Genomic DNA, 25,515 nt, shown 5'->3' with positions numbered 1-25,515 from the left:
TGCAGTGGGCGCTAATAGCAATGTTTTAGGCAACGGCATAAGGAGTCAAAGTACCACCAAACTTGAAGTATCTTTTCAGTGTTACATGAACAATAATACAGTCAAACAATTATAACATTAATGCTGCATTTTCTTGATACATTTACATTCTAGTGTGGCCTAATAGGAAGTCAACCAAAAATAAAGTGCTGAAAGGTGTGACACTGGGTAGACATATATAACTCCACTCAGAAAGGGCCAAAATCCCAAAAATTTAACTCTAGCTCACCCCTATTATTGTAAAACGTAACTTTTATTGCTCCCTATCTTAAAATCACTTTAAGAGGGGGAGCAATAAAAGTTACATTTTACATTAGCGGGAGTGAACTGGAGTGAACTGAGTTTTTTGGACCTATGAAAGCATGTACTAGTAGGAATCTTCATTTCTTTACCCACCAAAGCCACATGCCTTAGGTGGGCAATCTGGATGTTCTGGTAGTGTGTTGAATTCTGGTTTAAGTGTATTACTGTACATTACAACATACAAATGATGCTGTAATATATTAAGGCATATATAAAAAATATTTCTCTTCACATATCTATTGTCTGGGTTAGTTTGCTATTATATAGTTATAAACTTTTGAATGCATGTTTTTTTTTATTACGTTCTGCTTATTTTGGTTTAAAAAAAAAACAGTTTTCCCATTTGTCTTTATTAAAAAATGTACCTCTCTAGATTCCACAGCTCACCCCCGCTCGCGGCTACTTGTGGCTGCACGCAACTCTGTTGGTAACATAGAATGCACATGCTCATTCTTCAGGTGGACAGCGGAATCTGCCGAAGCGGGGGCGAACTGTGGAATTAGTGGCGGGTGATCTGCCGGGATTCCGTAGTGTGGACATGCCCTAAGACAGCATAGAGGATCATTCAGAAGAGGAGAGAGTTGGGCTGGAAACTACTTATTTATTCTAAACCAAAATAAGTCAAATGAATGCATTGAAAGGTGTCCATAGCATTTAAATAGTAGAGAGTAACAGGAGTTTATTGACAGTGCATTTACTTACGGAAGTTCTCAATAAGTACAATACAGAATCACCAGAGATGATCACAAAAAATACTGTGGATGTCACACTGTACTTTACTACTGCACTGAAATGATTTCTTATGTGTATGTTGTTGCACAGAGGTATATACAGAGAATGCACTGGTTACACATACACACAGGTGTACAGCATATTTATATATTTAGTCTCAGTATACCTAGTGCAAGAATTCAATGTTTTCATAGCACACTGTCTTGCCTTCCACACTTCCAGTCTTTAATAGTGAAATTAGATATAAAGCATAGTAAAGACACTGCAAAACATTGACATGGAAAGAATCTATAAATCTCTAACATCTATAAACATTCTAGCGATATCACAAGCATCATAAGACGAGGTGGATTCACTGCCAAGTTCCATGTTGGAATATGTACATTGAAAGAAAAGTGGAAGTAAAAGCAGAGGTAGAAAATCACACAATTTAGGAACTTGACGTGAAACATGCAACTACATCTGAAAAATACTTTCAGTCGTGTAAAAATATATCGGACATGTCTTAAACTGCAGCGATTGTGTTCCTAGGCTGCGTGCGTTACAACTATAACAGGATATATACAATCAGAACCATTCTTTAACTTTTCAGTATCTTTTCCCAAGTAGGCAAAAAATATACTGGTTTGGGAAAGACTTCTGTTAAAGGAACGACAACCATCTGAAACTGCACCTTAACTAAAATGTGATCATTGATAGATTTTATATTACACACCTGAGGGTAGCATTCTTTGTATCAATAATTTAAACTATTTTCTATTTATTTTTTATATGAAATCTACATTAGAAAACTCCTCTCACAGAGGAACACGAATCCTTTATAGCCAGCAGAGTCTAATCAGATAATTGTGCGGGCCTAGCCACTACTCTACATGTTCAGCTATGTACAGGCAGCATCCCTTGAATAAAATTGTTGGTTAATAGTGTAAGAATAAAAACCAATATAGATTCTTTTTTCTTCTTCTAAGCTATTTGGCACACATGGCTTAACTGCATCTTATTCATAATTACTATTTTGTCTGTTGATCTCAAGGGCAGACTGACCAGTTGGACATTAGGGTAGTGCCCAAAAGCCCATGGACCCGTAGCATGCTACAGCACTGGTTAAGAAGCAAAGCCTACAAAAACAATGCATCATTGCTATAGTGTCTGGTAAGGGACCCATCATCTTTATCATAAGGCTCCAATTATTCCAGCTAGGTTATTTGAGCACTACATCCTTGTATCCTTGGGCAAACACTGGTATCCCCAAAGCCAGAAACTAAACATCCAAATCATCTACTTTCCATAAGAACAATGGAAATGTCTTTCTAGTCAAGCCACATAGTTATTGAATAATATCATTGTTGGCTGTAACACGACAGTTTTACACATCATAGTTGTATTTCTGTGTCTATGAAAATTCTGATAGGTCTGTTTCCTTTCTAATTGCAGTCCCATTCTATATTTTACAAGTGGAATTTTCCAGCTAGTTGTAACTTTGCCAAAGTTCTTCGTTTAGTGATTGTACCTTTCCTGCATAAATGTCCTACATGTACAACTCTTTTCCATCACGATTCCCATCCCCATACTGTCCTATGATAAACAAGTACAATAGAAATCCTGTGCTGTATATTTTACACTGCAGCATGTCCTCTTACTTTGGTTTTATAACTTTATTTTGGAATCAATAATCCTCCCTGATTCACCATTCTCTAAATCTTCTCTATTCTTTCCCAAAAACATAAAGCATGTTTCTTTATTTATAAATATAAAAATATTGTATAAATAGGAAAAATCCATTGAAGAATTGCCAGCTGTAACCATCTACTTCAACGCTTACTTTAGGCAGAAGAACAAAAAGACACATTGTACTCTGTATTGTTTTGAACTATGCTCTTTGTAGTTAAATAAAACATACTAAGATAATTTAGGTCAAATATGTATGAAAAGGAAAATCAGCAAAACATTAAACACTAGTTTACAACTTAGTAAGCAGTACACTGTATGAGAGAGAAGAGAACCCCCATATAGGGCCTGGGAAGCTGCTGCTGTTTAGGCCACAGTTGAGGTGGATCACAAACACAATGTGTGACCTATTCTGGGTAGTCTAACTCCTCATTGGCAATCAAAGCATCAAAGTCTTGTTTATGTTTTCCTTTACTTTTGGGTTTGCTGTTTGTCCGGGTGCTGTCCTTTGCCTCCCCTGTCTGCTGATAGTAGTACCCTTTTGTATCTGCACTTCCCCAGTCCTGGGATTTTTCTTCTTCTGGTGGATAGGAGAAGCCATCGTCTACTGAAAAGGTGTCATCCACATCATATCTCTGGTAAGTGCTCTGGTGGAGAACCTCTTCTCTTGCACTAATTTCTAGGGTGCTGTTCCACATGCCGTAGCCAAAATATATCAACAAGCCTGTGAAACCACAGAAAGAAAAGAATACAATATTAGTAATGATAATTGAAGTGTGAATATTGTTATTAACTTCAAATGGGTTAAAATAAAACCATCATGCAGTATCCAGGTGCTCGATCTACCTGGTGCTGCAGAATATAGGTTGTCCTTTAATGGTACATTCTCCTCTGTCAGTATATGGGTACTGGGAGTGTAAACAAGTCTAATATGTATTAGATTGCTTTATACTGTCTAATATGTACATACACTGAGATGTATAATTGTGTAACAGTTCATACTCTCTGTGCTGCCACCTCTGGTGGAGAAGCAGGTTACATGAGCTTTCCTGCACAGGCTTCTAGAAGCAACTACAAAGTTCTTTGTCCCCAAGTTCAAACCTCTCTTCTCGGAGGGCTGGAACAAACCATTTAGTCCTTGCTAGCCCAGGGAAGTAGGGGGAGGGGGGACTAGTTTAGTCAATGTTATAGCCTAGTTTAGGCCAGAGATGAAGCTTCTATGTGCTCTTCCCTGCCAGCACACCTGTCCAGTCACTTAAAGCTAAGCTACAATATAAGACAAAGCTTGTTGACTTGAGTAGCACTGTTTTTGTAAAAAGAAATACATTTGATGCTGATACTGTTCAACCACCTGAGAAGCAATTGACTGTTGTGTAATTATTCCATTCAGTGCCATTATGTAACTGAAAGAGTCCCAGAACCTAAATGGGTCATGACTGTTGTTCTAGTAAAGGCACTTTCATTGTGAGCAACATGTTCTGCCGTCTGTCACTAGATGTTATCACATGAGAATAAATTCCTTAGGTGTCCGGTTGCTACATGCATCTTAAATGAATGAGCTCTTGGAAGATATCCAGGTTCTGAACTGTGAAAATACAAGGGCAGATTAACCCGAAGAACCCTTCCATTTCCCTTTTCCCTTCTCATGTTTACCTACATTGTGATGGGGACTAGTTTGGTTAGGTGCACATATGCTTCACTGTTGATGACAAACCCCTATCATGAAATTCGGCCTCATCAGGAAGATAATATGTTGATAGGGATGCTAAATTATTTTATCACTGACAGCTTCACAAATTAAATATGCATGATGAGTGTTAGAGAAATCTCTTGATGTGCAGAGAAGCCTCGGGTCTAGCAGTGCCAGATGGTATATGAGCAAAGTTCTTTTCATAGAAATTTAATGAGGCTGTGTCTTGTCCGAGTCATGGTGAGCCCTGTCCCGCGAAAGCCCAATTATAACTGCTACTATCTGCTCTGATGGGCCCTGTCTGATAAGTCTTCATAACCAGCCCATCTGACGGGAATTTTAGGAACTGAAAAAAGAATGTATTAATTGCCTTTTATGTGCATTACTCTTTTATGTAACATTATATATGCAGAATTCATTATTCACAGCTGCAAGCCAAAGACTCAAGGAGATGAAATGTTGGCAGAACTGCATATTTAATTGCTATGTACACCTGTGAACACAGTGGAAAAGATGTAAAGGGAATCTCTATGCCCTTTACAATGTACCCTGTTCTCCATGGGGTACAAGGTTAAAAAAAAAAGGAAAACAAACTTAAGCTTGTCAGTGTGCTTTATTCTTGGCTCAACGTGAGCTCATACACTATGCTTGGTAAAGAAAAATACACAGCACAAAAATGTTCCTCGTATATAGATCTCAGTAGAAATGCCATCTGCTCTAAGGCTCTAGAGAGAATACAGAAGAGGATACACCTGCAACCATCACATACGTGTTCCATGAAGTGCTTCCTATTTGGAAACCTTACGATACACAACAAGCCGTGCAGGTCCGGGATGACCCCTATGGAGGGGACATACATTAGCAGACCTGAGCTCCATCTGCTTACATACATGTCTATGCACTAGTGATTACTTCTATTATTAATAGTGATGAGCGAGCATGCTCGTCCGAGCTTGGTACTGGATCGAGTATTAGGGTACTCGATGGTACTCGTTACTCGGACGAGCATCTCGCGATACTCGAGAAAACCTCATCATCTGTTTCCTGTAAGTTTGGGCGCTATTTCTCAGCCAATAAACATGCAGGAGACTCTTTGGTGAATCCTGCAATCACGTGGTGCCCCATACATGTCGATAGCAGCGATTGGTTGGCCAGATCAGATGACCCTGCCATATAAAACTCCGGCAGTACTCGCTTCAGATGTGTGCTGGAAGAGATTAGGGACAGAGCTGCTGCTGGTCAGGGAGAGTGTCAGTGTAGGATTTAGCGTTCCAGTAGGCAGGGAATACTAGCAATACAAACAAACAGCCCTTTTCAGGGCTTAAAAGTGTTTTTTAATAGTATTACTGCAGACTGCTGACTGGGACTTGCAGTGCTGCTACCACAATTTCACCAGCACACTGTGGTGATCGGCTGCTGGCAGAAAGGGGACATTAGGTGTTGCATACAGACCCATAAGAAGTGCTCAGTGTACTCTTTTTTGATTTGGGGGCTGGTGGTCCTGCTGTACTACATTGGATTGCTGGGATTTCTAGTACATCCTGCATAGAACTTCACTGCTCATTGTAAGGGGGTGTGAGAGAGTGTGTGTATAGTTCCGGCCAATACCAGATTGTACCGTACAGCCCTCCCTAAACTCGTGGGGACGAAACTGTATTGCTGGGATTTGTAGTACATCCTGCATAAAACTTCACTGCTCATTGTAAGGGGGTGTCAGAGAGTGTGTGTATAGTTTCGGCCAATACCAGATTGTACCGTACAGCCCCCCCCCCTAAACTCGTGAGGACGACACTGTATTGCTGGGATTTGTAGTACATCCTGCATAGAATTTCACTGCTCATTGTAAGGGGGTGTCAGAGAGTGTGTATAGTTCCAGCCAATACCAGATTGTACTGTACAGCCCCCCCCCTAAACTTGTGGGGACTACACTGTATTGCTGGGATTAAACATCCAAAAGGAAATTAGCTCGGAAATTGACCCGAGATGTGGCAGCATAATTTTACTGTGGAAGCCAAAATCTGAAACAAATCTATAATGAAATTTACTGTTGCCAATATTATGGTGGATCTGTAGCAAAATCTACAATTGTGTATAAAAAAAAATTCTGCATGTTTTAGGGAATATTTTCTTTATACTGGGGAAAGTCTGCAATTGTTTTTGTCTTGTGGGAATGTGCCCTTAACCCCTTCACATTGCTGTTGTTGAGGCCTTGTCATACAGATTATAACTATTATTATAGGACAAGGGCCTTATACGAATATACAGTAAAGCATGTTTGTTTACCACATCCAGCAAAAATGGCATTAAAAATGGTCTGTGCATGTATCATATAATGAAAATTATTTACAGAAGATCTGCTTTTGCTAGAGATGGTGTTTTCAAATAGATTGTTTTGTAAAAAAAAAAAAAAAAAAAAAGGTTTCACTATGGGGGAAGATTTATCAAACTGGTGTAAAGTAGAATTGTCTTAGTTGCCCCTAGCAACCAATCAGATTCCAACTTTCATTTTCCAAAGAGTCCACCTTTTATTCCTCACAGTCTTTAAAAAAAATGAAAGGTGGAATCTGATTGGTTGCTAGGGGCAACTGAGCCAGTTGTACTTTACACGAGTTTGAAAAATCTCCCCCTATGTGTCTGTATTGTATTAGTTTTATTTTGTATTTGGATTCGTATTTTCATTGTATATTTAGGGTAAATATTATTATTGCTATCATTATTATTATCATAAGATGTCCTTTAGTTCAAGGGTCAGCAAACATTGTTCATCCTGTGCAAACTTTCTAACCCTTATTCCTCACCCACTGTGTAAATGATGTCATATTATCTAAACACCAGTTGTGATGACATGTTGGGGGGATTTATTAAGATCGGCGTACAAGTACACTGGCGGGAGGCGTACGCCAGGGAGAAGGGCGAATCTGCACCTTCCCCCTGGCGTACGCCTCGGACGGACGCTTAGTAAATGTCCCCCTTTGAGTTTTAAAAATGAGTACTGTAGTGAATGGTCACCACTGCTTACAATAGGAGGAACATAGAATTCCTGTTTTTGTGACCAGTCATACCCCCACCAGCAGGTACTCATCGTCTATCTGCAGCGTCCTTCATGGGAAAACCCCTTTAAGGCTCCTACACATTAAAGGAGAGGTCCGGCCTCAGCTAACTTCTGATAGATGGCAGGGGAGAAAATAGCAATCATGTATTGCTTACCTCTCCCCGCGCCCACGATCCACCACCTTACTGGCTCTGGGACCACCGTTAGAAGGCATTTTCCCTTGAGTTGTTGATCAGCCGGGAAGTGATGTTGGCTTTGCTGGATATCCTGGAGCCCAGCAGGGAGCAGGAGTGGTAATCTAGCACTGGAGAGCCACAGGGGGAGGTGAGTTAGTATTGTTTGTTATGTTTCCTGCCTACCCCGGAGGAAAATGCCTGTGGCCGGACTTGTCCTTTAATGTGTTTTAGTTATGCTGTAGTACATTAATAACATAGTGAAAATAAAAATATATATATGTATATAGGTTTCAATTATTAATGATTTCACAACTTACCCACAAAGCACCAGACAGCAAAGCGGATCCAAGTAATGGATGACAATTTTAGCATAAGGTAAATGTTGACTAGCATGGCAAATGCAGGAACAAATGGGACACAGGGTGCCATGTAAGGCAATTTTTTTGGGTTCTCTGGTTGTTGTAGAATAACAAAAACCAACGCGAAGATGAGCAGTACCATCAAAACAACCAACAGGACGGCCCACCACACTTGGTCATAAACATAATCTGCACCAAATATTATAAAAGAGCAGAAGATGAATAATAAGATGAAAAGAAGCATGACACAGATGGTCACTGTACGACCAGTGGTGAGCGTTGGTCGATCCATTTTTCCAGGTAAGCCAAGCCGTATTCTCATTGTATAGTATCGTGGACCTATGAATTTCTTCAGCTTGATAAGGTAAATGTTTTCAGACCCATCTGCCTCTATGCCCGACGTCATGTCAACTGTTCCATAGTTTGGATGGTTAACATTGTAGTTGGATTTGTCAGATTTACCAATGAGCATTTCATTATCCCCAAGAGATGGCAGATTCTTTGCCCCACATGTGTTTGTGGCTGGACCACTGAATTCCTCTCCATCACTCATAGGAGAACAAATCTCTTTCTCACAGTCAGCAATGATTCCTTCTTTTTTCTTGGTATGTTCTTCGGAAAGAAATTTAACAAACCCATCAATGTCGCTCTCAGGCTGGTAGCGCAGTAACAAGACACATACAGATACCAGGGTGTAGGCTAAGAGAGTTCCGATAGACATCATTTCTATAAGATCACGTAAACTGACCAGTAAAGACAGCAAGGCTGCGAGAAATCCTGACACAATACATGCCACAACTGGTGTCTCTGTGTAAGAGCTGACATGGGATAAAAACCTACAAATACAAACAAGAAAACATATCACTTTAATAGATTCACAGTGATCAGACATTGACATTGACAGACATTAATATAAGCGATACTAACCTGAATAACAATCCATCCCCAGACATTGCATAGATCACTCTGGGCATAGGGAACAGAGAACCAAACAAGCTGACAGTGAGCCCAGCTACAGATCCAATGGCCACAATAAATTTAGCAGCATAGAAACCATGTGCTACAAACATCTCCATCAGAGGTGATTCGGAGTCAATCATATTGTATGGGACCATTAACGTCAATATAACGCTTACCTAAAAAGACAAACAGCGATATAGCTAGATGAAGAATTGTACACCTGATTATGTATCGGTGTGCTAAATTTCCTAACATCACACTGATAAAGATTTTGAGCACTAATATTTGACCCTTTGTTACTGTTTGCTAGATTGTGTTCACACCACTGTTACGATTTCTGATATAACTAAGACCTTGGCAACAGTGCTGGACGTGTCCATTGGCTTCTGTTATACTGTAACAGTACTGCATGATGCACTATTCTTCCCCTCAAATCAGGCTTTATCAGTGAACACCAGTGTGAACATAGCCTTAGTTTCACCAGTGCTGTTATAGTATTGTTAAAACTTAGCACTAGGGTGAAAACCATACATCTAGTAACTAGTATTAGTGTGAGTGCCACATGACTAGGTCATATCTTTGACTGACCTTTAATTTGAACATTATAATATATGATAGAAATGTCTGTTAGTAATATCTGTATGAACAGTGACTTGTGTTGCCATCTTTGAAAAACAAACTGTGAGCGCATATGGTAGCAAACAGCAGGAGCTATATTATCTAAAATAAAAAATATTTTAATGATAATGTGTTAGCTATAACCTCATAAGAAAATGTTTAAGCTTAAAGCTATACTGTCCTTTATATAAATGTTGAACACATTGTCTAGTTATACAGTAACTCCCATCCGCAGCGGGTCTCAGGACTGAGCCCTAGTGTGATCGAAGCTTTTGACATGTCTGGACGACATATAAAACGTTTACATAAATGACATGCTCTAAAGGGGTTCTGCAATTTCACATATTGATGGCCTATCCTCCCAATAGGGCAGCAATATCTAATCAGCAGGTTGCTGATAGCCAACACCTCCACCATTCAGCTATCTGGCCAAGCAGCAGCGCCCAGATACACGCAATGTATATCAACAAGAAACCTCTGCTCGGTACACCTTGTTGAGCTGGAGCCTCCAGCTGATGCATAGGGTGTGCACCTGGGAGCCATTGTTTGGTAAGACACCTCATCAGATATTGATGGCCTACCTGAGAATATTTGAAATTGGAAAAACTCTGTAGGCCAAGTTCACATCTGCATTGGATGTTCCATTAGTTGACAGATTACAGATTCCAGCACAACAAAAAGCAACAATCCTGGTAAAAAAAGCTTTGCATGCAGCACTATTTTTCTGCTAACCTGTCTGACACGATACAGGAACATCCATGGGCCCCATGTAAATCAATGAAGTCTTTCTGGTGGCACCAATGCCCTGTAGGCGGCAGATCTGACACTACATCATTGACTATGCAGAACAACAGAAAACCCAAGTGGATAGCTAATCCTTAATAATAAACTAGATTTCCATTAGTGAAAATCAATTCTTTCAGTATTATATAGAGGTAACTTCTATAAAGTTGCTTGATTCATTAACAGGTTAAGGTATTCTACAAATGCTTGTGTTTTGCTGGGGGCATGGTAAAAAAATGATTTATACTCACCTACCCTGTTCCCCACCGCTCCTGTTGCAGGGTTTTCTGGCTCCCCATTTGTCACAGTTTGTTGCAATTTCGAAGATTTCAACAGAAACTGCTTACTAAACCAGTTGGCTGCTGCAGTGTCCTGTCTCAGCCAAGGCTGATTTGCATTGTCCTTAAAGTATGTGGTGATAAACAGGGAACTACAGTAAATAGTGCTGGAATGAGAACTGTGGGTGCTCGGGTAGGTAAGTATTCTTTATTTGAACCATTTCCATCAGCAAAAAGTACAAAACATTTTTGCTGTTGACGTTTGTGTATCTTTCACGTATTTCATGTATTGGGTCTGGTAGTTCTACTTTCAGCTATTTACGTAAAAATCACCCACCTTTTAGCAGGAACTATATCATGACTTTGTAATATGAATTTTAAGTCAAGTACACTTACAGATACATATGCTGTTAGACAGGTGATCAAAGAAGCAGTAATGGCATATGGAATAGAGGTATTGGGACTCTTTGCCTCTTCTCCTGTAGTAGCTATGATGTCAAACCCAATGAATGCATAAAAGCAAGTGGCTGCCCCTTTTAGGACCTACAGAATATAAAGAGACAAAATAAGCAAATTATACATTCTCATTTTAGTTAGATTTCAATTTTATTAGAGAGCAATCGCTCAGTAAGAGATTGTGAACAGACACAGGTGCCTTGTCACATATTGTTTGGAAATGCCCTAAATTGTCCAGTTTTTGGATGGATGTCAGACACACATCCAAATTTACTTTCTTGACACTTAGCTTGTTTTTACTCAATATGCGTGGTATGTATGGTATTCCTTTGACCTCTTATTGGTAATCCCTCATTTAAGAAACACAGGTAAATATAAGCAGGTAAAGGTTCATGGTGTGATGTGGATGATGGAGAATCGCACAGCTCTATTGAAGGATAAATAGGATACTTAAAGTGCTATCCCTATCCAAAGAATAGAGAATAACAAAACACTATCATTCCTGAAATGAATTGAGTGTGTACCCCACATGTGCGATCACCATTGCCTGAAGTCTATTCATAATCTATAAGCTGCCAAAGACTTCTAAATGCCTTCTCCCATGTTGAAGATTTTATATGCTATAGTATAGCATTTTGCTATCCTACAACTGACTGTTCCTGTGTTTGGGTAAAACTTTAACCTTGAAGAAAATTCACGTACATGTACGTCTGGGGAGCTGTATGTTAGCGCAACCCCACATACTTGCATGAATGAGTTAAACTGTTGCTGTAAGAAAATTGTGCAGTAGCAGTTTAACTTTAAGTTACATCGGCAACAAGTTACAGGTCCCAGCAACCAGCCAGGGACCTATCACTACTTGCATCAGCAGGGATCGCTGCGATTGGTCTGTCATAATAGATAGATAATACATAAGTGTCAGGGTGGACGTTTTTTTAGCAGCTCTCCCTGCTCTGATCTCCTCTGTTGTGTGTGGGAAGTGATCAGAACCGAAAGGGCTGAACATCTCCACAGCCCAAAGTAAGAAAATACAAATAACAAAGGCAAATTAACCCCTCTTTCCCCTGATTGTCGCCTCGGTCAACTGTTGCTACATCTAATAGTCTTCCCTTTCCCCTGTTGCTATACCTAATTGTCCCCCTTGTCCCTTGTTGCTGTACCTGACTGCCATTCATGTCTCTTGTTGCTTTACCTTATAGTCTGCCCTGTCCCCCATTACTGTACCTATAGTCACCCCTGTTACTTTAATACTGTTTATTAGTGAATTCTACAAATGTGTCCACTACAGGCAGCTGTAAGTGATCACACATACATGCTTCATCCCCCGAAGCATCCGCAGGACACCAGGTGGACGCTTGGGTGAATTTCACAGCCTGTGAGCGAATCTTTTGTACCGGTACCGAGGAATAAATCTCTATTGTATATACTAAAAGCCCGAGTTCGTGGATTCCTTTCATTGACTGATCCAATAATACAGAGGTACAGGTGTATTGAACACCAGTTTATTCTCACTATTTTTTCATAATATGTTGGATTGAGAAGGATTTGGTGGAGATCCTTTAGTGAGGATTACCATTTGGATGTATACGGTGCAGTTAGTTATCTCACATACTGAGATTATTTCATAGTGGGAACATAGCCTTACTTTGTTTTCTATGTTTGAGCACTATTACATGGGGTGATCCATGGGCAAATAGGGTGACAATTGCCTTGCGTAATAGACCCAGCAATCAGCCAGCAAATTCACCAGCTGATTGCAGGGTTTTGCTGTGTAAAAATTTATGTTTGTTGGCCACACATCTCTCTGTGTACCAGATCACGTGGGGCCTATGAATAATAGAAGTTTGGGGCTGCACAAACAATCCAGTAATCTTTCATGCAGCTCTGCCCACACAATTTCTAAGCTGTAAAATATGCTCTTTAAAGGACCATTGGAGAGTAATGTACCTGTTTAATACCTCCATTACTATTTCTATGTGTTCTGTCTAAAAATGCATAAATTGCTACAAAATGATTTGAAGTCACCTACCCCTGACCATCCATAGGGCAGAAAATTCCCTTCTGACCAGTTCTTTCCATTGACGAAGAAAAGGCCAGCAATCATGATAAAGACCCACACCGCCAAATTAATGACATTCAGAACATTATTAAATCCAACAGAATTCTTTACTCCCAGGGCAACAATTATTGTTACAATAACTGCAATGACCAGAGCGAGAAGGTCGGGATAGGATTCTTCACCTTTGCCTGAAATGAAATAATAATGAAGAATCAAATATTGCAACTGGAATATGCAATATGTACAATGTTATAATGGATGGCAATACAATGACAAAAATAAAGTATGATGCTCTGTAGACTGCTGTGCGCTCATTCAATCAGACGGTGAAGAATGGCAATGCCAGAGGAGAACGTCTAACTATGAGTCACAGGGGTGAGTAATGCATCGGTGATTCAAGCCTTTCGCAAAGATCATTTTCCTGAAGTACATGTATCATCTTCTGTGCTATAATGTGCACATTTATACGCACTCTGCTGTAAGGTAAGCCATGCATGCATTTTGTAAGCTTCTATTATATGTTTTTATTGCATTCATCCACTATCATGTCACAGGTGACATAACAGGCGGGTGAGAGACTCACAGATGCTCTGAATATTAATCTAACAGTCTGAGACAATGAGTAATATAGAAACTTTTACACATTAAGGCTATGTTCACACTGCGTATGAGTCCGGCCGCATTTCATACGCCGCCGTACATGTGCGGCTGAAACTACGGGCGTGGGAAAAATCAACATGCGTCTGGATGCATACGAACCGCGAACATACGCCCATAGTACAGTTATGCTTCCCTAGCTTGTTTCGAAGCGATCTGAAACAGGTCATTTACTTGGAAATCTTCGTCCAGCCCAATAAAACTCACAGAACCTTTTGGATCAAAAAATCAAGTTCAATTTGGCTGAAATAAGTACTTCGTACGGGACCGCATGGAAATCCATGGCACGGAACATTTCCGTCCTCAAACAATGGTCTTGTTCATTTTTCACAGCGCCGTATACTATCCGGCCGTAAGCTCATACGTAGTGTGCACTGTGCGGGCGTATATCGTATACTTTCAAGCGAATGCATCAACCTCAAAACTACGTGCGTATATTCGCAGTTCGCACTACGGCCGGACTCATACGCAGTGTTAACATAGCCTTATATTGAAGGATGGCTATATCATTTTAGAAATAATTAACTGGTTCTGTCTAAAGACTGCCAGTGATGAAACTATGCTGTAACCCACTGCAGCCAAGTCAATGTACACATCTTGTGCAAGAAATTTTTTACCATATCTGTCTGAAGTGCATTCTTCAGCATAAGCCACATTCAATGGCAGGCTGACCCAACCTCTGTACAATGCAATGCAAAACAATGCAGTGGCCACTCTACAGTGTACTTTATAATATAGCTAGATTGTCCACTGCACTGTGGGTTCTCACACACGTGTTCTATAGACAAGAGAAGCCCAGTGGGACCAAGAAGAGCTTGCAGGGATACACACATGCACAGTCTCTTGGAGGACTTTTGGCTTTTAGAACATCTTCTGGGTAACAAATCCAAAAAACAAATCATCCCCAAAAGGAAAGCACATATCTTACATGGCTGCAGACAGGCTTAGGTGTTTCATGCATCTCAATACATCTGACACATCTTTGGCTGCCCATGCAGCTGCAATTTCTGTCAGCTTGCAGGCTCAAACTGGAGGCCCCACTCTCTTTGTGCCAAGCCCCAACCACCAAGTTCACTTGTAAACAAGGCTGAAAGTTGGAAAAAGCCCCAGATCTTTTGTTCAAAATGGGCCTTGCACAGAAAAAGGTATACTTTGTTAAAATATATCTCTCATAATTTCTAATATAATTTGTAGGGCTGCTGCCAGTATAACTACAGGCCATGCAGCTTAGGCCAGCTTCTTCTCTCCACTCTCATACACTACCCCGGAGCTAGCGTAGATATTTGTCATTATTTACAACTGCTAACAGGTGTAAAATCATGATAAATATGGTGCGAAAGGAGGTGCAGTGGGCCTCTGTCTCTTGCTTCTGCATATTGTCCTGAGTAGAAGATTCCCTTACAAAGTTCCTTCAGGCACAAATAACTTTCCAAAATGCTGCATCTACCTAAAGATACTCCTTCTGTTTACCACCCTACCCCTGCTTTATGTTCCACCAACTAATTCCATAAAAAGAACATCCCACCGTCATTCCAAAGACATAGTTTTAACTTTGCCTTTAAAAATATATTTTTTTTAGCCAAGCCTTTCACATTCCTTAAAGGGTACTCCAGTTATGTAAAACTTTTTATGTATTGCTGCCCCTAGTAGAACATAATAAACATGTTATTTTTACCTCACTATACTCCCCCCTGTGTCCTCCTGCAGTGTCTCCAGGCTCCCTGCTGAACTCTTCCATCGCCACTTTGAGGCTGACTCACTCAGCCAATCACTGCCTGAGATGAGACAGCTCTGCACCAGTAATTGGCTGAGAGGGCTGTAACTGCATAGATAAAGTCTCGGAAGTGGCAGTGAGCCCATTCCACGGGTGACCCAGAGACACCACAGGAGGACCCCAAAGGAGCAGGGTAAGGTAAAAACTTTACATGGCCGGAGTACATCTTTAATCTCTCTCTTCCTTTTAAGCTTCTTATGGACTTGATATATGTGCCTATACAGATAGTGACTGGGTGTTTGACTCATTAACCTTTACATTGCCGGAGTAGTTCTTTAATCTCTCTTTCTTACTTTTAGGGTGCCTTAACACCTACCGTATCGCAGTAGAAAATCCGCTGCGGATCCGCAGCGGATTCAACTACATGAATGGACACAGCACTAAATCCGCACTTATAAATCTGCTGTGGATCCGCAGCGGATTTGACAGTGCGTATTTAATGCTGTGTTCATTCATTTAGTTAAATCTGCTGCGGATCTGCTGCGGATCCGCAGCGGATTTTCTACTGCGATACGGTAGGTGTGAAGGCACCGTTAAGCCTCTAGCTTCATAAAACAGTATTCATTAAACCCCATGTGCCCTAATGGACTTATATATGGCATAAACAGATATTGATTGGGTGTCTGGCTCATTTACCTTTATGTGAGCTACCTTACTCTTCATAAAGGATGGCTGGGCCTTTGTACAAATCGGACACTTTTAGCTCCTTTATATACATTGTACGCTCTAGTGAGCAGGCCCTTTACTCTTCTTGTCTGAATTGTTAACTGGTTTGTTACCCTGTCATGTCTGAATTTGTCGGTACATTTATCTTCTGTATTATAAATTGCTACAGAATATATTGGTGTTATATTAAGGCAAAAGATGCCTAAATGCATATTCAATGTAGTGCAATTTGCTCCAGAATTCTATCCCCTTTTTGGTTAGTAAATCTACCCTCATATAATTGTTTTATCCTGGATAAACATGAGCCGTCTTCTTTTTATAGCAATAATATATATTGATACGTTATATATGTTTCTCCAATTACTGACATGAAAACGAACCATTCCCAATTAGGAATAATGAGCACATTATATTCGACCTGCAAAGTAAGCCAAGCAAGTATTATGCCGTGCAATTTATTGAATGCTGATGATAGGGAATAACATGTCTGATAATAGAAGAATAGTGTAATAGTGTAAAAGCCTGGTTTCATCAACAGAACTGAATAGATTTAGAGCCAAATCCTTACCTAATCCATTTAATGTCCCCACACTCTCAATCATCCAGTGGCTGATGGTGTGATTGGCAAGGGAGTCAAACATGCTACTCAGGGCGCTTGCTCCAGCCGCTGTACCGATGAGATATTCTAGGATTAAATTCCATCCAATGAAGAATGCCACAAATTCACCAACTGTGACATAGCTGTAGGTGTAAGCAGATCCTGTTGTTTTGGGAACACGTACTCCAAATTCAGCATAACACACCCCTGTGTATATAAAAAGAGAGAATTTCTGATAATACTAGAACACCTCGAAAAACTAAGCCATGGGCTTCAGCGGTTAAGGGGCCCCTAGTTGTTGGTGAGGTCCAGCTGGGGAAACAGAAGTGATTATCTACTGCACAGTCGTCCAGAAACAGCACTTTTTCTTCAGTTTGGGTGTAGTCTTGCACCTCAGTTCCACGGAGGTGAATGAAGCTGAATTGTAGTACCACATACAACCTGAGGACAGGGGTGGTGCTGTTTCTTCAAGGCCGTAGCCATCATTTATTAAAGCGTAACTGTCATTTTAGGGTAATTTTTCTGAAAACATTAAGGGTATATTCACACGGGCGGGCTCAAAGCGAGATTCTCGCTGCGAGCCCGGCAGGTCCTGGCAGTTCCCATACACTACATACTTGCTGCGGTCTAAACGACCGCAGCGAGTATGTAATTATACCGCCCTTAACCCCTTCTGCTCCCGCCCGGCTCCCCCGCTGTAAGCATACATTACCTGTCCTCGCTGCAAGGGGGCCCGGCGTCCTGCTCTCCTGTCCGGCCAATCAGTGTGTTGCCCAGCCGCAGCCACTGATTGGCCGGGCGGGAGAGCAGGACGCCGGACCCGTGCAGCGAGGACAGGTAAAGTATGCTTACAGCGGGGGAGCAGAAGGGGTTAAGGGCGGTATAATTACATACTCGCTGCGGTCGTTTATACCGCAGCAAGTATGTAGTGTATGGGAACTGCCAGGACCTGCCGGGCTCGCAGCGAGAATCTCGCTGCGAGCCCGTCCGTGTGAATATACCCTAAATATCAACAGTACAAGCGATTTTAAGAAACTCTGTAATAGGTTTTATGTATTAAAAGAGTTTCCTTCTGTACTGAAAAAGCAATCTCCCAGCCTCCCCCCTCACATCAAATGAAGCAGGATTTCTGTCTCCATTATGTGGCTATGGAGAGGGGAGGGGCTGTTAGAAATGACTGAGCACAGAGCAGTCCTGCACAGCACAACACCCTGCAATCTTCTCTCAGTAAGTTCATAGATAAGCACTGACCTTTCTGACACCTGAATTTAGCATTTTAGGTGCCCAGAGAGTCTACAAAGAGCTGACCTTCATGTCACCTCTTCCTGCTCCCTCATCTCCCTCAGCCCCTCCCCCTCCATAGGCTTACAATGGAGAGAGAAGAACCGTCTTCACTGGCTTCTCTGTAATGAAGACATGTTTGCCTGATAATGCACAGATAAGAAGTCAGGGGGGGAGGCTGGGAGATTGCTTCTTGAGGACAGAGGGAGGCTTTTTTGGCAGATGAAACCTATTACAGAGTTTCTCAAAATCGCTTATACTACTGCTGCAATGATTTCTGCAATAAAAAAAAACATGACAGTTACGCTTTAAATCCCAGATTACGCCTTTAATGTTCTACTGTGCCCAGGATACAAACTGCTGAAAAATTAACATAATTAGTGGGGATCTGGAATGACCACATTTTGACTTGTGAAGCTCCAGCAGAAAAGAATTGCACATACCATGTAGTAGAATACAAGCAGCATATATATATATATATATATATATATATATATATTTATACACACACAAAGTACATTTTTAGTTTATTTTCTTCATTTTTCTTCACTATTTCATAACACTCTTAGGCTATGTTCACACTACGTGAAACTACGGCCGTAGTTCTCGCCGCAGAACTATGGCCGTAGTTTTCAGGGGAGGAACATAGCCTTATTTTGAATGGGATCCCATGCGGCGCTGGAAAAAACTGACATGTAAGTGAATTCAGTGAATTCAGTGAATTGTCAGTTCACACAGTTAAGCGAGCGGCTCCGGCCGCTCGCTTCACTGTGGGCTATGGGAAGCTCTGATGCGGGCGCGCGCTGATTCGCCCACATTAGAGCTCTGCGGCTGGAAAGATCACCCTGCCGGTACTTAAGTACTGGCCGGGATGATCCGGGCTGAGACCGGCCGTTTCGTGACCCGGCCGGGGTTACAGAACGGCCGGGTGTTCACGTAATGTGAACATAGCCTAAAACAGAAAGTGAAATAGCAAAAATAATAAGCTAAGAGTAAGTGGAAAAAAATAAATTTTGTCTAATAAGGTATATTACAATGTTTCTTACCTTTTAGCTTGTACTATTGATTTATGGAAAGTGGTTAGTAATTGCAGATATACTTTGAAGCATAACATTATTGATTTAGGAATTATAGTAAACAATGTAAAGCTTACAAAAACAATACTACCATTCTATTTAAACACAGGGGCAGACTGAGCAATGCCACAGAGTGGCAAATGTCATAAGGTCCCACAGCAAATCTCTGAAATTCATTATCAAAGGGCTCCATAGCAATAGCGGGGTCTGCCCCTATGGAAGGTACATCACTCATTGGGGTGGCCTTTGTACTGTTGTAATTCCCTAGTGCCAGGATTATACAATAATGTTAATCAACATTTATTCACTATTACGTTTATGTTATATTTGTGCTATTTTCGTTTACAAACTAATTTCTCCAATACAACTTACTAAGGGGCTGAAACTTCTGGCTATCTGCTGACAGACATGTCTGCATAATCAGCCTACTCCTTATCCAAAGAGTATTATAGTTTATTATATGCTATCTACTGTGCTATAATAATAGGCAATGTATAGGTGTCACACATTGTGAACGTAAACAATATGTACATTTGTCACATCATGATAAATAAAGGTGTCATTAAGCACAGTCTATTTGAAAGGGGTATTCCACTCAAAAATAAGTTTTGATATGCTGCTGCCCATGGGGATAACATAACAAACAGCATATTTTTACCTTTCCGCTCTCCCCCGGTGTTCTACTAAGGCCTCTCTGGGTCTCAGCTGAGACAATCCCGCCTCCACTTCCGAGTCTAAGGGCCCTATTCCACGGGCCGAGCGACTATGTAAACGAGCGCCGTTCTTCTAGATTAGCGCTCATTTACTGGGCCTATTCCATGGCCCCGAAGATCGTTAAGTGAGGGCTGCAGGGACATTGTTACCAATGTCCTTGCAGCCCTTGCACCATACAATACCTGTCTGGGCTTCTCCTGCATTCCGTCTTCCTCCCCGGGTCCCGCAGCACAGCATCAGCTTCCGTGTGGCCTGACTGAGCTGTCAGACCGCTCAACCAATTACTGGCCACGGCGGTCCAGGCCATTGATTGGCTGAGCGGTCTGACTGCTCAGTCAGGCCGCTCCGGAGCTACTGATGCTGCGAGCGGAAACCGGGGAGGAAGACAGAACAGAGGAGAAGCCCTGCAGGTAATGTATGCTGCGTTTCTTAAATCGGCAGTCGCCCGCTGCCCGCCGCGCACCGCTATTCCACTGTAGCGATGCGTGGTGGGGGACCTATGATTTTAGGTCTGGCCCTAAATAAACGATCAGCCGATGATCATCATCGGCTGATCGTTTTCTCTATTCCACCGAGCGATAATCGGCCGAATCAGGCCGAATGGGGCTGATTTGGCCGATTATTGCACCAGTGGAATAGGCCCCTGACTCGTCTGAGGGTGAGCTCGGCTGACCACAGAGGGCGCAGAAAGGTAAGAATACTCTGTTTGTTATCTTATTACCATGGGCAGCAACATATCAAAACTTATTTTTGAGCAGAATTCCCCTCTAGGGATAATTTACCACCCAAAGAAATTGTGAGAATAAATCTGAGCATTCAAAACAGAAAAGCTGATGAGGACTAATATGTAGAAATGACAGTGGGCAATTAGGATTTATTATGTTATAGCAATGAATGCGCACACCACAAAGCATCCATATGGAGCTACTCTTCTTCATTTTCCAATTTGGATCTTGGCAGAAGAGCCCAGAATAAATTTAATCTCTGTACAGAAGAAAAGTGAACTTGGCATAGAGTAAATGCTGTTACAACAAATTGGTGCAAAGCATACGCAATGTCTAATTCTTCTTGAACAGAGTCTGAGAGTCATTGAGTGATTGCAATCAACTAGATGAACAGCTTTTTTTTTACATCATGATGTTGTATTCTGACCAACCATGGCTTAATTTAATCTGAAAGCTGCTTAAAGTATATAATACCCAATGCCACTGGGATAGAAAAGGGTTAATGATAATGAGAAAATGTCTCCATGTAACATGGATTTATAACAATTTTACTCAGCAGAAATGTTCTCATTAACGGTAATTTGGCAGAATTTAGACTTTCACAGACAGAGGTGGTTTTTGTCCAACATAATTGATGATAAATTACATTGGATATCATCATAATGCTATTTCCCACTATGGGATCATAGCAAGGCAAGGCGTCTGTCTCGTTATATTAACGGCCACAAACAATGTTCATCTTAATTTTTTGTGGCAGTCAATATTACGAGATGGCCGCTGCCCACACTATGATCCCGTAGTGGGAACAGCTTTAGGCTATGTTCACACTACGTAAATCTACGGCCGTAGTTCTCGCCGCAGAATTACAGCCGTAGATTTGCGGGGTGGAACATAACGTTGTTTGCTATGGGATCCCGGCCGGAGCGTACACACATCGTATACGCTCCGGCCGGTTCCCATGCGGCGCCGCAAACAACTGACAGGTCCAATATTTGCGGACGGAATTCAATGAATTCTGTCCGCAGAAGGACCTGGCAGTTCACACAGTGAAGCGAGCGGCTCCGGCCGCTTGCTTCACTCTGTGCTATGGAAAACTCTGATGCGGGCGCGTGCTGATGCGCCCGCATTAGAGCTCCACAGAGGAAAGATCATCCGGCCGGTACTTAAGTACCGGCCGTGATGATCCGGGCTGAGACCGGCCGTTCCGTGACCCAGCCGGAGTCAAGGAACGGCCGGTCTCATCCGTAGTGTGAACATAGCCTTAATGTAAGAATGTTACAGTAAACCATGCAATCCAAATGCATATATTAAATGTACTTTAATATTTTAATGCACATGTAATAAGTTGCTTTACACACACACACACAAAGACTCATATTAGAGTCGAAACGTCGCTGTTTGTGATTGGGTGAATAAACCTTCACTTTACACTATTGGAGTGCCGTCCTCTTGTCTACATTTGGTTATATATATCTCTGTGTGTGTATTGGCATTGTGCAGTTTGAAGAGGCAATTTTATGCCACTGGAATGAAGACTGTGGTTCAGGGGCAACTTTTGGTCCATATACTTAACTCTAGCCCAAGAGCTGAGGTGACTTAAGGCCCTATTACACCAAACAATCATTGTCTATATTCGGCTGATTATTGGTCGTTACGACCAATTATCGCTTGGTGTAATAGGTAGTGTTAGAATACGTGTACACTACGGAATATTCCACCGGGCTGCCCCTGCTTGAAGCTCTGCTCATTCCACAGACTCAATGATATTTGTCGGCAGATTCCACAGTCTGCCCCCAAAAATTGACTTGTCTGTTCCTGGCTTTGACTTTAAAAATCTGTCAGAAAATCAGATATCTGTGTGTGTAAAGTCCACGAAAAAAAGTCTGAGCAGCACCAGTTAGGCATGGGTGCATGTCTCACCAGACCGGACCTAGGTCCGTATAGAGATCCAAAGAAATGTAGAGGAGACTGCCCCTCCAAAAAATCTTCACTTTAATCACACCAGTGCAACGTTTTGGCTATAGAAGCAGCCTCACTGAGAAAGGCTGCTTCTATAGCCGAAACGTTGCACTGGTGTGATTAAAGTGAAGATTCTTTGGATGGGCAGTCTCCTCTACATTTCTTTTTGTGTTTAAAAGGACCCTTAGAAATCCACATGGTGAAGCTAAATTAAAGACTTCACAGCTTCCCAGGTGAAGACTCCTAGAGTGGGAGGACACAAGCAACGCTAGGCCTGTAGGAGGCGCAGCCAAGAAGTCTTGGTGAGACCAGTGCTGGTGATATAGAACAGTAGGTTTAGAAAGGACAGCTAGGGAAGCTGTAATGTTCAGTTAGTGGGCAGGCTGCCTAATTTATGTGCACAGTGTTGCCTATTCTGTATGTGTTCTGCCGTGGCTGAAAAAAGCTGACTGCGGCCAGTTTAAAATGTATAGCACTATTTGGACCAAAGTTTGAATTTTGCCAACCTTCTCAGACCTGGGACATCTATGTGATTCCTAACATATTTGTAAATCTCTTAGTTCACGAAACATGACTCTTTACCCCAGAAAAAAAGGCCCCAAAATCTTGGCCACTAAATTTCTCACTTCCCTGAAAACTGCTATGTGCTGGCTGTTGTTAGAGAAATTCCATCTCTAGCAGCAGATAGACAAAGATGGAACACAGGAAAATTGTGGGCAGGACTTAGCTAGTGGTATGCAGAGAGAGCATGAACCGTGTACATGAATCGCCAGCCTGTCTGCCACTCCCAGAGGATCCATGCTGTACCTGAAAGGTAAAAGAACGATTCCAACTTATCACTTAGCACCCATAAAGTTATGGGTAGTTGTCACTTGAAAACAGTAGGTTTCCTGCAATTTACATAGTCCTGTCTCCTGAATGTAATCACCCTATCCCCCCATCCTTTTAGTCTAGCAGCTTGTCTTCATCATTATTGGATTATTAGTAGAATACTGCTATTATCAGGGCTGAGTTTGTAATGTAAGCTCCCTTGATATGACCCACTTAACTGCTACTGTTTGTTAGTAACCCCAACACTAGGGGTGGACTAAATGTGCCCTGGGCTGTCCACCCAACCTAGCCCCCCAACTGCCCCCCACTTTCCCCCCACAGGCGACGAGAAGATGGCCCATGTGAAGCCCCCTATAGAAGATGGACCCCTATGTAGTACCATATAAACCTGTACAGCCCCCTATGGAAGATAGTCCCCTGAGCTGCTGCCCCCTATAGTAGATAACCCCTAGCCCTAAAATAATAGATGGTCCCCTGTGAGTAGCCCCCTATAGCAGATAGCCACCTGTAAGTCGTCCCACTTTTGTCGCACTATAGTCGTCACCGAACGTCTGGTGTCTTACATTGTGTGAACCTGGCCCAGTACTGTGAACATGAGTATATACCTGCAGCACTGAATAATATTTTTTGGAGAGACAAATGTACAGATATATGGACTAGCCTTTCTGTCACATACCGAGTATTCCCATACCATGCATAACACTTACTGTTCCAAGAATTATTATTGTGTAAAGCCACCCTCACCACCCTCTTGCAGATGTATTTTCCATCATCATTTTCTGACAGACAGCTGCCACAAGGAATTGTTGGGACTTATAGTTCTGTAAGAGCGAGCAGCTAGAGACTGCATCCGCTTGGTCTAGATCAGTCAAGTCTTAATCTGATTATTCTCATTCTCGGTGAGGTCAATAAGGCAGTAATGTCGTCTTCTGTTGTCATTACGTTGCCTCTGCCAGACAAAAATTGGGATTTTCCACATCTATATAGTGCATGAGGTTGCCTAGAAACAGATGTGATGACACAGGTGGCAATAGGAGCGCAGATATCTTCATGTCTTACTTCTACGCAGTTTCTGGCATTATCAATTCAGTGTGTGTCCATGGATGCTCAGCTCCCACAGCTGAACTTACAGTTTTTATTTTCAAGTAAAAATGCTTTAGGTTCTTAAACAATAAAGACTGGACTAAAACACAAAACATGTTGTTTGAATAAATTGCTGGTATTCCACAGCTTAAAGTGTGTAATGTTATGTTATGTAGAACAACCAGCACTGATACATAAAGAAAAAAACTATACACATTACAATATATTATCAGGACAAGACATAAAGACTCAGGGCTGGGTACAACTGTTCTGATACCCTATGCCCAACTGTATATCAACAGCTGGCTATGGCCATTCATGGTAATAGGTAGTCAATGGTTCCTCCCTCATGCCAATTTCACATGGGCATACATTTTTACATCTATATTAAAGCTGCAAGCCCCGACCACCATGCGTCATTTTAGGTAATTTGACCCACAGTCAGGCCAGGAATTGAGGTCATAATAAAGGTGCAAAAATGTATTCATAATACCCCTGTGTAAGACTGGCCTCCCCATCATTATTATCCCAGCAGAAGAGGGCTGGTAAGATGTCACTAAAGACAAAAAATGAGCTGCAAGCACCCAGTGGGTACACCGGTCCATGTAATCACTAATGCCTTACCTCCTCTATGCCAGCCCTGCCTGTCCCCTTTTATCCTTCGGGATAAGTCATCAATATCAGATTGGTGCAGGGGTAAATAGCAGGTTAGCAGGGTGCCAGGTGTCAACACTTTGCCGATTTGACATCTTGAGGATTATGGCTACAAACACACACACCGTATACACAGCGTATTTACTGCTGCGATACGCAGCAAATACGCAGCAGCTACGCAGCAGATACACAGCAGATTAGATCTAAATAACTGAACACAGCATCAAATCTGCACCATCAAATCTGCTGCAGATCTGCTGCGTATTTGCTGCGTATTTGCTGCGTATACGGTGTGTGTGTTTGTACCCTATCAATAAATTTTGC

At 41.7% G+C, this 25,515-nt stretch overlaps 1 protein-coding gene across 1 annotated transcript in view; it reads right to left on the bottom strand.

The window, feature by feature from the left end:
* Window positions 1-393: 393 nt before the first annotated feature.
* SLC7A14 (solute carrier family 7 member 14) overlaps window positions 394-25,515 on the bottom strand; it is a 78,433-nt gene continuing 53,311 nt past the window's right edge. Inside the window, exons 3-8 of the mRNA XM_069973817.1 lie at window positions 16,839-17,075; window positions 13,144-13,361; window positions 11,055-11,201; window positions 8,947-9,155; window positions 7,978-8,855; window positions 394-3,466 (exon numbers count right to left, since the gene is read on the bottom strand). Of these exons, the coding sequence (XP_069829918.1) occupies window positions 3,150-3,466; window positions 7,978-8,855; window positions 8,947-9,155; window positions 11,055-11,201; window positions 13,144-13,361; window positions 16,839-17,075 (2,006 nt within the window). The 3' untranslated portion in view covers window positions 394-3,149. The remainder of the gene's footprint in view (window positions 3,467-7,977; window positions 8,856-8,946; window positions 9,156-11,054; window positions 11,202-13,143; window positions 13,362-16,838; window positions 17,076-25,515) is intronic.

The sequence above is a fragment of the Dendropsophus ebraccatus genome, chromosome 6 (assembly GCF_027789765.1).
Source record: "Dendropsophus ebraccatus isolate aDenEbr1 chromosome 6, aDenEbr1.pat, whole genome shotgun sequence".
NCBI classification, from domain to species: Eukaryota; Metazoa; Chordata; class Amphibia; order Anura; family Hylidae; genus Dendropsophus; species Dendropsophus ebraccatus.
This window is presented reverse-complemented; position numbering and strand designations above follow the sequence as displayed.